The sequence below is a fragment of the Melanerpes formicivorus genome, unplaced genomic scaffold, assembly GCF_026170545.1.
Source record: "Melanerpes formicivorus ecotype bairdi unplaced genomic scaffold, bMelFor1.0.p_v2 SCAF_2, whole genome shotgun sequence".
NCBI classification, from domain to species: domain Eukaryota; kingdom Metazoa; phylum Chordata; class Aves; order Piciformes; family Picidae; genus Melanerpes; species Melanerpes formicivorus.
This window is the reverse complement of record NW_027142354.1, coordinates 25,878,292-25,890,905: the sequence shown is the minus strand read 5'-3', so window position 1 is coordinate 25,890,905 and position 12,614 is coordinate 25,878,292. Positions and strand designations below refer to the sequence as shown.

Genomic DNA, 12,614 nt, shown 5'->3' with positions numbered 1-12,614 from the left:
CACACGTCGAGTGATGGATCGCTGCAAAAATCCAGATGCTTATTCAAGTACCAAGGACACCTACCCGGATTTAGGGTAGATGCCAGGGACCCTTAGTAAATGAACATGGGCAGCTACAGTCCTGAAACAGTCAAGAGGAGGTAGTCTGAATGAACTCATTAGCGATTTTCTTTTAATTAGTATTACCCAATGCTTTTACTTTAAGAAGTCTTTAAGATTTTTTTTTTCCTAGTGCATTGTAAGATAATTTGTGATCAAGACATCTGCTTCAATGAAAGTCACATTTTGCCATGCAAATGCACGTTTCAACCCAATAAAGTCGCCATAATAAGGCTTTTAGCATGGCATACCTACAGTGAGGTTATTGTAGCCAAATCCTCTCCTTTCGCGCACAAGCTTAATCTGTGCTGAAATGATCTGTTACAATTAAAATGACATTTACAGAGACAGTTACACCTTGCATTCTAATGAACCCGCCTGCTCCTACCGAAGGTGTTTGAACAGAGGGCCTGAACAAAGTGGAAAACCCCGCTTCGAGTGACATGCCAGAGTTGCCCTCCAACTTTTGTCCCTCTTCTTCCATCCATCCACTGCTCAAATGATAATAATTTCTATCCCTCTTTCACTGCACCAGTAAATACTTTTCTATTTTCTTAAGTTCTGGTGTCCGATAGCTATACATAAAAAATAATGTGACAGTTGTAATATTTGCTGGATTTTTTTCCCGGATTGTGGGAAGCGCTGGAAGGGATTTCTTTAAAAAATGTGCGGACATTGTTGTAGAGGCAGTAGCGTGCGCCGAGGGGAGCTCTTTCTCTCCCTCGCATTGTGCAGGGAGCAGGTGCTATCTACATTACCATACAGCTGAGAGCACAAAGAGCTAACTGATTCAGCCCTCACACAATAACAAACGGCCTTAATGACAGCCACGCGAACGACACACACCAAACTCACTTTTTACTAAGCTGAAGGAAGAAAAAAGGAGAGAGAGGGAGAGGTTGTGGTGAAGATGATAATAATCATAGAGTGTTGCGGGACCCGGGCGGAGAGGGTGGCTCTCTCCGGCGGAGGTGGTGGCAGGGACGGGACAGCGGAGCCTCACAGGACGCTTAGCTCCCGCGGGTCTGCTCCGCGAATCTTCCTGCGCCCTCCCCTGCCACCGGGACCGCCGGGGACTCCCTTCCCTCCGCCAGCGGGATGAGCGCTGTGAGCGGAGCTGAGAAAGACCGAGCCCCGGCTTGGTTCGCGCAAAGTCATAGCCCCTTCCCCTACTATGCCAGGGAAAATGCGGTGTGAATTTCAAGGTTTCAGCTTCTCCTTGTTGCGGCTCGCTGGCTCCCACCTCCCTCGTCCCATTTAAACTGAAGATGTCCCTTGGTAATGGTCTCTTGGTAGTGGTCATGATCACCGAGTTACTTCTGGGGGGCACGGAGGCTGCTTTGCGCGTTTAAAGAGGTAATAACAGCCCGCCGCTCCCGGGGTTGTTTTCACTCCGGAGCATGTTGCGCTGCCTCTCTCCGTTGCACCGGGGGTGTTACCCTCTCCCTGGAGCAGAAGGGGGATTCTTGCGGTTACCAAATTTTCAGGAATGTAAATGAGCACGTTTTGTGAACGCGCAGGGGAGGGGGAGGAGGGATTGCACATTTTACAGCTCACTGACCATTTGGCGATCCATTGAGAGGAGGGTTTGGAAAAGTGGCTCCTTTGTGACAGCTCTAGCCAGATTGGGGGGCTGCTCATTTGCATCTCATTAGGCATGCAGGCGGCCGGCGGGATATAAGGGAGGCAGGCGCCCAAGGAGAGGCAGATCCTTAGCGCTTCACCCTTGGAGAGAGCCGCCGAGCCGCGGCGCAGAGCAGAGCAGGCACACACACATCCCACCCCCCCACCTCCTTTCCCCCGCCCCGTAAGAGCACACCCGGACACGCTTCGTGCGCCGCTATTGAGACACGAACGTATTTTTGTTGGCTGGGATTCCTCTAACAACAAAAGTAAGCTCACAACAAGGAAAGAGAGCTTCGCTTCTTTTACAAAAAGGGGATCAAGGCTCCGACGTGACCCGCTGCCGTTTGACACCCACAGTCCCCGACGTGCGCAGGGCGAGAGCAGCCGCGGAGAACCGCGCAGAGCCGCTCCCGCACCGCACCGGGAATTACCACCGCTGCCGTCGCCTCCGCCGCTGCCTCTGCAGGGATTTCCAGTTCGCAGATTTTTAATCTTCCTTGGGAAGCCTTTTCTCCGCCTCTGTTGGGAATTAAGTTGATTATTTTTGTTTTTATTTTTATTTTTCTTCCTGGAGAAGAGGAGGAGCACCGTGGATTGGAAAAGATTTTAGCAGATCAATTTTAATAAAAAAAAATATTTTTGCTGATTTGTTTTTATTTTCCACCTCTCTCTCGTTTTTCCCCCTTTCTTTTTCTTTTGCCATCCGAAAAGAGCTGTCAGTAGCCGAGAGGCTACACCTAAGAGATATCGACAGAGGAGAAAAAAGTCAGAGACATTCCTGAAAGGAGACTGTGACAGTAACACTTCCAGCTCTGCTGGGGCGTCCGGCTTTAGCCGCTGTGTTTTCCCCTTCCCCCGAGAGACGCTTTCCCCTTTTCCCTCTGACGAGAAGACAAGTGGGAGGACAGCGAGGGCACCAGAGCTGCCCCTCCAAAATGGGAGGTCGGTTCCTGCTGATGCTCGCCCTCCTTTCTGTGCTGCTGAGCCGCTGCCAGGTAAGTGCCTACGGAGTGGGAGGTAGAAATACCTGCAGTGGTCCCGGCACTGCGGGGTCCCGCGGAGGTGCCGGGGTCTATTGCTGCCTGTTGCAGCAGGAGAAGGGGCGGAGTGCAGCAGGAACCGGGGTGTTGATCCCGCTGATGCTCCGCGGGGCTGGGGTTGGGCTGGGGGAGTGGGCTGCTCGTCGGGCTGACGGCCCATGTCCCTGTCCCGCAGGTCGACTGCTCTGGGGTCTTCGAGCTGAAGCTGCAGGAGTTTGTCAATAAGAAAGGGCTGCTCAGCAATCGTAACTGCTGCCGCGGGGGTGGCCCCAGCGGCGGCGGGCTGCAGCAGTGCGACTGCAAGACCTTCTTCCGTGTCTGCCTCAAGCACTACCAGGCCAGTGTCTCCCCTGAACCGCCCTGCACCTACGGCAGCGCCATCACCCCCGTCCTCGGTGCCAACTCTTTCAGCGTCCCCGACGGCGCGGGTGGTGCCGACCCCGCTTTCACCAATCCCATCCGCTTCCCCTTCGGTTTCACCTGGCCCGTAAGTAGAGGGGCGGCGCGAAAGGCGGTGGCTCGAATCCCATCCCATCCCATCCCATCCCATCTCATCCCATCCCATCCCATCCCATCCCATCCCATCCCATCCCATCCCATCCCATCCCATCCCATCCCATCCCATCCCATCCCATCCCATCCCCATTACATGCTCTCCCCTCCCCTACCCACTGGCTACTTGTGTGAGCACCTTTCCAAGGGGCCATCAATGTCCTAGGGGTGTCTTGGGGGGCTAGGGGCACTGTCTCTGACCCTGCCTGCTCTCACATTCCCCTGGTGGGTTGTGTTTGCCTCTTCTTTCACCAGGGCACCTTCTCACTCATCATTGAGGCTCTGCATACAGACTCCCCTGACGACCTCACCACAGGTAACTGTCCCAAAACAGATCCTTCCCTGGAATAATCCCAGTCCTGCAGACCTTGCCTGTGGTCCCTCTCTCTGCAGTGTGCAGTGCGTTTCTTCCCATCTCTTCCCTGTGCTTCTCTTTGGGAGACCATGGGAAGAGAGGGCAACTCATTGGCACCCAGCCCTATCATCTTGCCTTTGCAGTTCCCTTCTCAGCTGAGGGTCTTTCTAGACCCCTGTCTGCTTCAGGCTCTCAAATTCTGTCCTTTCCACTTTGACACAGAAAACCCTGAGCGCCTCATCAGCCGCTTGGCCACCCAGAGGCACTTGGCAGTGGGTGAAGAGTGGTCCCAGGACCTGCACAGCAGTGGCCGCACTGACCTCAAGTACTCCTATCGCTTTGTTTGTGACGAGCACTACTATGGAGAAGGCTGCTCTGTCTTCTGCCGCCCTCGTGATGATGCCTTTGGTCACTTCACTTGTGGGGAGCGTGGCGAGAAAGTCTGCAACCCAGGCTGGAAAGGCCAGTACTGCACCGAGCGTGAGTGTCTAACTTCTTGTCTCCCAAGATGCCAGTTGTAGCAGAGTTCCCTGAGCTCTTGTGAGGTTGTTTCTCTGACATCAGGCCACACAGGAAAGGGTGAAGCGAACTACAGTGGGTAGAGGTCTGGTGGTGTGCACAACCTTTACTTGGTTATGGGAGGCCCTCAGCACTGGCACAGAAAGTTAATGCAGACAGCCCCCTCTCCAGCTAACAAAGTACCATTGCTAGCATTACACTCTTGCTCATTTGCAAAAAAAACAAAATATTCAGCAGTTGCTTGAGGATTTTTTAAAGTAGATTGTGACTACTTTTCATACCTGGCCATTCCTTCAACTATGCTGCATTATATCATCTACAGGGTACATGGTTTCAGGTGAGGGAACTAGGTTTTGGTACCATTCATGCAGCAAACCTATTGCTACACTTGTTAAGGTTTGATGTCTTCCTATCTTATATTGAAAAATGTATTGGGAGGTCCAGGATATTCTCTGTGATCTCTAAACTGTACATAACTCATATAGAGGATTCATTAACTGTCACTAACAGATCATTGCACCTGGAACCATAAGAACATTCAGCTTATTTCTCATCTCTCTTCTGTGCCATTGCCATGATCAGTACTACTCTTAAAGCAGTGATGAACATGAGTTTGAAACTACGCTTGAGCTTGGAGTTGTTGAGGAATGTGGTGTGTTGATACAGCAGAAAGAGCTGGGACAGTAAGCAGATCACAGAGAGGACAAGATTGTCAGATATCTGCAGCTTTGTACAAGATTACTGTCTTTCATAGATACATAGCAGTGTACACCCAAACATGCACACAGAGCTCCTGCTGCAGCATGTGATGGTATTTTCTGTATATGTATACAGAGACCTGAAGTACAGCAGCAGATGACATGCTGGGTGAGTGTTCCTCTAGTCAGTGAAAGGCCAGGCAGGGAGAAAACAGTTAGAGGCTACAAAGCAGCCTCAAGTTTTTTCTTCTTGTGTTTGGCTCTGTTTTTTTTTTTTTCTTTTTTTTTTTTTTTTTCCCCCTCCTTCTTAAAGACCACCTACATTGTGGTCTCAGCTGAGCTGCTATCAAACAGGCCCAGACTGATTATTCACACTGTTAGTGACTGCTAGGATGCTTTTAGCAGTTCATGGTACAATGTTGCACAATAAAGAGTAGGTAGAGGGGCTTGCATATCCTTTGATAATGTTTTAAATAGGAATTATAAACTTTTCCATATTGTGTCAAAGGGTGGGGAAAAAGGAAGCATTTTGATAATGAGCTCTTTCTAGGCTGTCAGCACTTTTGGATGCCTGTAGGCTGCTGCTCTTCCCATAGCAGAGAAAGAGGCTGTCCATCTTTCTTGTTGTGTATGTTCTTCACTCTGTTTTCACTCTTAGAAAAAAACAGCTTGTAACAATGACTCAAATCAAACCTACTAGTCAGGGGAGATGTGTTTGTGTGTACATGCAGAAAGAATGTTTTGCCGTTAGCGAACAGAGCTGCCAGTTGCAGATTGCTTCCCGTTGCCTTGCCCCCAGCTCCATTCTTTCTAACTTGGAGGCGATCTGATTATCAGCACTGATTCTTTCTTCCCTGCACCCCCCCTCCCCCTCCGCCCTGCTTCCCCTCGCATGCCATTGTCTTGGGCTGGCTTTGTTGAATTAAAACTTTGCAGTGCCTGCTTAATGAGTTCCATAACCAGGCAAAGTAATGAGCAGAAGTCCCTTTTTTCTCCTCTCTCATCCTCCCTCCTGCTGGCCCGCTTACCTCTTTTACCAGGGCTGCACCCACCCACCCGCCCCTTTTTGGAGTGGGGCAGAGGGAGGGGGGAAGGAGGGAGGAAGAACTTTAGACTTATTTATTTGAATAAGAAAAAAAAAAGTTTTTCTTTGCAGCGAAATCACGCGCGTGCCATAGATTAGCTGTGGGCAGGGATAGGCTGCCTGGCTGCCGGCCGCCGGCCCCATTGGCTCCTGGACTGGGGTATTGTTGCAGTGGGGCAGCTGCTGGGAGAGAATAGACAATAGAGCAGCTGTCTTGCACTGGCACCCTGCACACCAGCTGTCCACTCTTATCTGCACACACACTTTTGGAGGATATTAAGAGGTGGAGCTGTGTGCATAGAATTGGAAAAAAGGACTTCTGACCCTCCCTGGGAAGGGAAGGGGGGTGAGTGGCTGTGGGGAAGGGAGCAATTGTGAGCCCTCTTTTGTCTGTGTGCAACTGTATTAAGAAGAATGCTCATCCCTGGCGATAAGTAAAGTGCCCAGTTATGGGGTGAGATCAATACTCCTGCAGACTCCAGAGATTAACTCAGCTGTGCTCAACTGCCCCGACCTAGTAAAAGGGACTCACTCTGCACCTGCAAGGTGCTCTTGGGATTGAACTTACAAAAGGGTTCAGCCTCAGTGCTGATGTCTCTCCCTGCTTGTTTTTTTTTACAGCGATTTGTTTGCCTGGATGCGATGAGCAACATGGCTTTTGTGACAAGCCTGGGGAATGCAAGTAAGTTTTCCACTTCTCTTCTGGTCCCTGCTTTGTCTTCAGCATTGATGCTCTGGTGTTAAGTAAGCCATTGGTCATCTGAAGGGTCAGTTTAAATGCCTTTCTTCATATTAGATGGTAATTTGAGAAATCCAGCTGATGTCAGACCAAAGTATTAAATTACATGTCAAACATCAGTGCCATTAATATTGACCTAATGAGTTTACAGTACTGTGTGTGAGGTTTAGCTGTTTGTTATTAGAATAAACAAATTAACTACCTGGAACCATGGCTCTGTCTAAGGAAGTAGAAGAAATAGCTGGGACTGCTGAAAGCTGATGTTACGGTTGGACTCAGTGACTTTCTCACATGAAGGATCACTGTGGGCTTTTAGGAAACTTAATCCCTGGCATCAGTGTGTTTGCAGAATTTGCAACAGGTTTTCCAACTGTGAAAAGTCTGAATCTGACAAGACTGTTTTTTTCTGTTTTGTTTTTATTTTTTTAGGTGCAGAGTGGGTTGGCAGGGGCGATATTGTGATGAGTGCATCCGATACCCAGGCTGTCTTCATGGTACCTGTCAGCAGCCATGGCAGTGTAACTGTCAGGAAGGCTGGGGTGGCCTTTTCTGTAACCAGGGTGAGTTATTAGTCTTTGGACAAGTGTCTATTTTAAAATACAGAAAGCAAGAGGCTATTTCCAGTTCACTCACCCTGTGCTAGCAAGTATTTTGATTGTCATTCTTTTTTTTTTTTCACAGACCTGAACTACTGCACTCACCACAAGCCCTGCAAGAATGGTGCCACATGCACCAACACTGGTCAGGGGAGCTACACTTGTTCCTGTCGACCTGGGTACACAGGCTCCAACTGTGAGATTGAAATTAATGAATGTGACGCCAACCCTTGCAAGAATGGTGGAAGCTGCACTGTAAGTTTGAGTTACTTGTGCCATCTGAAACTCCAAGAGAGGAGTTAATGTCAATTTTACTGATTTTCAAAATCCCTTATTGGATTCCAAAGCAACTTCAGAAAAATATTTTGACCATTTCTCATTTCTTCTCCGCAGGATCTGGAGAACAGCTATTCCTGTACCTGTCCCCCAGGCTTCTATGGTAAAAACTGTGAGCTAAGTGCAATGACTTGTGCCGATGGACCGTGCTTCAATGGTGGGCGATGCACCGACAACCCTGATGGGGGTTACAGCTGTCGCTGCCCACTGGGTTATTCTGGGTTCAACTGTGAAAAGAAAATTGATTACTGCAGTTCCAGCCCTTGTGCTAATGGTAAGGCCAAACATGCTACAGTGACCTTCAAAGGGAGACCATCCAGCTACTTTGACTTCTGGTCTCAAGTTCAGAACGAGGCCCACTGATCAGTCATGGTCCATGTCATGTCAATAGTTGACCTGGTGGAGGAACTGTACTTTAAAAGTAATGGTGTGGTTTGGGCCACTGCTGCAGATTGCATTTTCTCAAGGGATGGCTGTAGCCAGATGACTTGCCCTGAAGCTTCATGCATAAAAATGTGGAGGATTATACTTGCAAATGTTTTGCAAAGACTCTTTGAGGTCTGTGGATGCAAAGTGCCATACAAGTGCTAGATATTAATACTTGTAATCTGGTAGCAGTAATCTTCCTGTTTCGATTAAACTGGTGAAGACTTTCTTTACTGCAGTCCTCCTCATTCATTGCCACTCAAACTCTGTAACATGAGATTGGGGTGTTAACTTGATCTGGGCTAATCTTGTTGTTCAAGCTGTGTGAAATGTTAAAAAAATAAGGTAGAGAATAGAAAGTAAATTTGATTATTAACAAATATATTTACAAAACCTCTGTGCTTTTTATGGTGGATTAGGCTTGGCAAAGGTTGAGATAACATCTCAGAAAGCTTTTCTCAGCTGTCATTTGTGATGGCTGCACCACAAGCAGCAAGTGGGAGGCTGTTGAGTCTGTATGATCATCACTCACTTCCTGTCCCCATCAATGTCTTGCAGGAGCCCAGTGCATTGATCTGGGGAACTCCTACATATGCCAGTGCCAGGCTGGATTCACTGGGAGACACTGTGATGATAACATGGATGACTGCGCCTCCTTTCCCTGTGTCAATGGAGGGACCTGCCAGGATGGTGTCAATGACTATTCCTGCACCTGTCCCCCGGGATACAACGGGAAGAACTGTAGCACCCCAGTGAGCAGATGTGAACACAACCCCTGCCACAACGGGGCCACCTGCCATGAAAGAAACAACCGCTATGTCTGTGAATGTGCCCGGGGGTATGGCGGCCTCAACTGCCAATTTTTGCTCCCCGAGCCACCTCAGGGACCGGTCATTGTTGACTTCACTGAGAAGTATACTGAAGGCCAGAATTCCCAGTTCCCCTGGATCGCTGTCTGCGCTGGGATTATTTTGGTCCTCATGCTGCTGCTGGGGTGCGCTGCTGTGGTCGTCTGCGTCAGGCTCAGAGTGCAGAAAAGGCACCACCAGCCTGATGCCTGCAGGAGTGAGACCGAGACCATGAACAACCTGGCAAACTGCCAACGTGAGAAGGACATTTCCATAAGTGTCATTGGTGCTACTCAGATTAAAAACACAAATAAGAAAGTAGACTTTCACAGTGATAACTCTGATAAGAATGGCTACAAAGTCAGATACCCATCCGTGGATTACAATTTGGTGCATGAATTGAAGAATGAGGACTCTGTTAAAGAGGAACATGGCAAATGTGAAGCCAAGTGTGAAACATATGATTCAGAGGCAGAGGAGAAAAGTGCAGTACACCTAAAGAGGTATCTCTCACATATGAGCATAGGGGCCAGTTTGACTCTGAAGAGGGGGTGTGTGTGTCTCAGCTAGTGTTAAGCAGCAGTCATTTGACGTGTGTTGTTTCTTTTTGTCTTCGGTAGTGATACTTCTGAAAGAAAACGGCCAGATTCAGTATATTCCACTTCAAAGGACACAAAGTACCAGTCGGTGTATGTCATATCAGAAGAGAAAGATGAGTGCATCATAGCAACTGAGGTTAGTATACTGCCTGGCAATTGAAAAATCAGTCAGAACTCTCAGTGTGCAACCCTTGTCTAACACACATCAGGGCAGATGGTGCCACAGTGATTTGTTCCTGCAGCCAGCTTGAGTTTGTCATGCTGTGGATGTTTTGTCATGCTGTGGATGTTGTAAAGGCAAGTTCAGTGGCTTGCTGCTGTGGATGATGACTTCTGCAGATATGGGCACAATGACTGTGGTTGTGGTCTGCTGACCTACACCTTAGTGTGCTTCACACAGAGTCTGTTCTTGCCTGGTCTAAAGACAGATTCTCAACTCCCTGCAACCGTACAGCCCTCTTCCCACTTTCCATTAACCTCTCCTGATTTCTGCTTGTGTTTTCTTTCACCAGGTGTAAACCAGAGGTGATATGACAAGGTGGTTGTTCAGAACAATTTCAGAGGAGACATGCCCCGATGAATGCTGCTGAAAGAGGAATGGGAGATAGATTCCTTCACTGACTGCTGCTGAGAAACTAAATTCAGGCTTGAGCTGGTTCTCTACTGAAGTTAGAAAAGTGACTGCAAAATAAAGGAACAAGATGGACACCAGGCAAAGGGTCTGTGTTCAAAGATTACTGTTGCACTGCCTTTTATGAAATTTATCATTGCACTATGGTCAGTTGCTTTTCTATATATATTTAAATGAATGGACTTAATTACTACGTAAGAAGCATGCACTGCCTGAAGTGTATATTTTGGATTCTTATGAGCCAGTCTGTTCTCGAATTAGACACAAACACTGCCTTTATTGTCTTTTTTGATACTAAAATGTGTTTTTACTAGGTGAGAAAAAGTGTGTTATTTTTCTGAATCTGTAAAAATATTTTCATGACAATTGTAAAGCTTGTGTATTTTGTGATGTTCATTTTTTTTATAATTTAATTTTTTTGGTAAATATGTATAAAGGCACTTCGGGTCTATGTGACTATATTTTTTGTATATAAATGTATTTATGGAATATTGTGCAAATGTTATTTGAGGTTTTTTTACCGTTTTGTTAATGAAGAAATTCATTTTTAAAATATTTTTCCAAAATAAATATTATTAATGATAACCAGACTGCTATGTTTATTCCATGATCAATGATGAACTCACTGAACCTCTCAATCAGGCATCAGACAGATGTCTGTGGACTTATCGGTAGATGGCGCAGGACAGAGATGTATCACAAGGACTGGGGAATAACATGTTCTTTGTAGACCCCTCCTCTTTCTCCTCCTAACCTTCTGAACTGTTGACCTCATGGCTGTGCTGACTCTTACCCCAAAGGCAAATGTCAATGAAAACCTTGAGTAATGTTTGCTCAGTCATGTTGGACTGTGTATAAACACATACAGCGCAGCGTGACTTCCCAAGGAAGAGCAATGCAAGTGCACTCTGTTGCCATCCAGGTGTGGGGGCCATCATGACTCAGCTCTTCATTTCTCACCACCTCATACACTTGCCTGGAGTTCAGGGGAGTTTGGGACACTCAGGACACATCAGCAGGGGCTCCCAACTCAAGTCTTTAATCAGTATCCATGGGATGTGAGCTCCTCCATATACACCTGATGGGAGGTGACATTTCCTTTTCCACAAAAGGGTGACGCTGGACTAACTGGAGGCCACAACTCGTCTGGCTATGATTCCTGTCCAAAGTATTAGTTGCACTTTTAGTTTCAATTCTGCTGGCTTCACACTGCGGCAAGGTGCGATCCTATCCCCTGATCTGCCCCTGGATGCTCAGGCAATTTCTCCAATTTATTTTGCCATAGTTCTCTTTCAGGTTTTACTGCATGTCAACTAGAAAAAGCCCTTCAGAAACAGGTCAAGTGTTCTTACATTTCATAAAGAAAAGGAAAATCTAGGAAATAATTTTCTTTTGCCTCATAAAAGCTGAACCCAAATCATCGTGGATCACCTCTTCTAGCTTCAGGCAGATGATGAAAATCTTCTCTTCCCATTCAATTCGGGGGAAGGGAATGCTATCCTAAACACAGAGAGTGGGATAGTAGGTCCAATCAAGCAATTATCACAGCTGGTGCTCTATAGCTGTAAAGTACATATGTGCTTCCCTTATTTTAGTGTACATAAGTATGTGAAACACTGGAACTGTACTTTGGTGTGAGGTCACTTGAAAACTCACACTGACTGCAGGGGGCTTGTCTGTCTGTAAGATATCATGAAGCCAAACTTCAGACAAGATCTATTGACTTGCTTCTCCTGAAGTGACCCAAAAGAATCATCCTTTTCATTGATCCCAAAGTATCTTTTTAGGGAAAGTTTTCATAAGGAGACTGATGTGGAGTATTAAAACCTAGCCTATAACTGATGGTCTGAACAGCATTTGCAATCTGAGCAATAACACAACAACCTGCCAATAACCAGTCAATGCATCATACATTAGCTGAGGCATGACATTGTGTATAGTAGCAGGTGTTCATAGCGACATAATCTCACAGTTTGGACAAACAAGTGAGTCTTGGTAAGTTTTATTTCTCTCCCTGTTGCTTATTTTCTCTTCAACCTTGGGCAAATCACTTTATTTCTCTCAGTTTCTTCTTCCCAAGATTTTTGGAGCAGGCTTGTCTCTTATGATGCATTGCACTTTTCACAGTCAGTGCCAAGGTCTCAGCTGGGCCCTCTTAATGTTGTTTCTGTAGAAATAGCAGTAACAAACAGAAGGTCATTGACGGTTGAATGCTTCGATAACAGCAGGTCTAGTTCTACAGCAAGTACTACTTCGATATGATGTCAGGCAAAGGTCAGGAAAAGCACACAGCTCCTTGCTCTTGTAAAGAAGCATGGCATTAGCATCTATCTAATGGCTTAAAAATGAAACAGCTTCATAAAGCGCTGTTTGTCCAAATGTACTAATTATCAGAGGTGCTGTGCTTGGTAAACAAAGGAAAACAAACTATGGATAAAGAGCAGGACATGGTCTTGACTTTCTGAA

The 12,614-nt window shown here is 46.9% G+C and overlaps 1 protein-coding gene across 1 annotated transcript; it reads left to right on the top strand.

Moving 5' to 3' along the window:
- Nucleotides 1-1,854: 1,854 nt before the first annotated feature.
- On the top strand, nucleotides 1,855-10,675 carry DLL1 (delta like canonical Notch ligand 1). The gene is made up of 11 exons (XM_068153747.1): nucleotides 1,855-2,720; nucleotides 2,941-3,252; nucleotides 3,573-3,633; nucleotides 3,895-4,152; nucleotides 6,595-6,655; nucleotides 7,142-7,272; nucleotides 7,394-7,563; nucleotides 7,702-7,918; nucleotides 8,629-9,421; nucleotides 9,539-9,653; nucleotides 10,030-10,675. Exons 1-11 carry the CDS (start codon nucleotides 2,661-2,663, stop codon nucleotides 10,033-10,035), a joined length of 2,184 nt encoding a protein of 727 aa, XP_068009848.1. The 5' UTR covers nucleotides 1,855-2,660; the 3' UTR covers nucleotides 10,036-10,675.
- Nucleotides 10,676-12,614: the final 1,939 nt, after the last annotated feature.

What these genes read in the sequence shown, in the direction of transcription:
- DLL1 (XM_068153747.1), top strand. Translation starts at nt 2,661, where the DNA reads ATGGGAGGTCGGTTCCTGCTGATGCTCGCCCTCCTTTCTGTGCTGCTG. An exon ending in AGGCCAGTACTGCACCGAGC is followed by an intron (nt 4,153 to 6,594) that starts GTGAGTGTCTAA and finishes TTTTTTTTACAG; the next exon opens with CGATTTGTTTGCCTGGATGC. An exon ending in AGTGCAGTACACCTAAAGAG is followed by an intron (nt 9,422 to 9,538) that starts GTATCTCTCACA and finishes TGTCTTCGGTAG; the next exon opens with TGATACTTCTGAAAGAAAAC.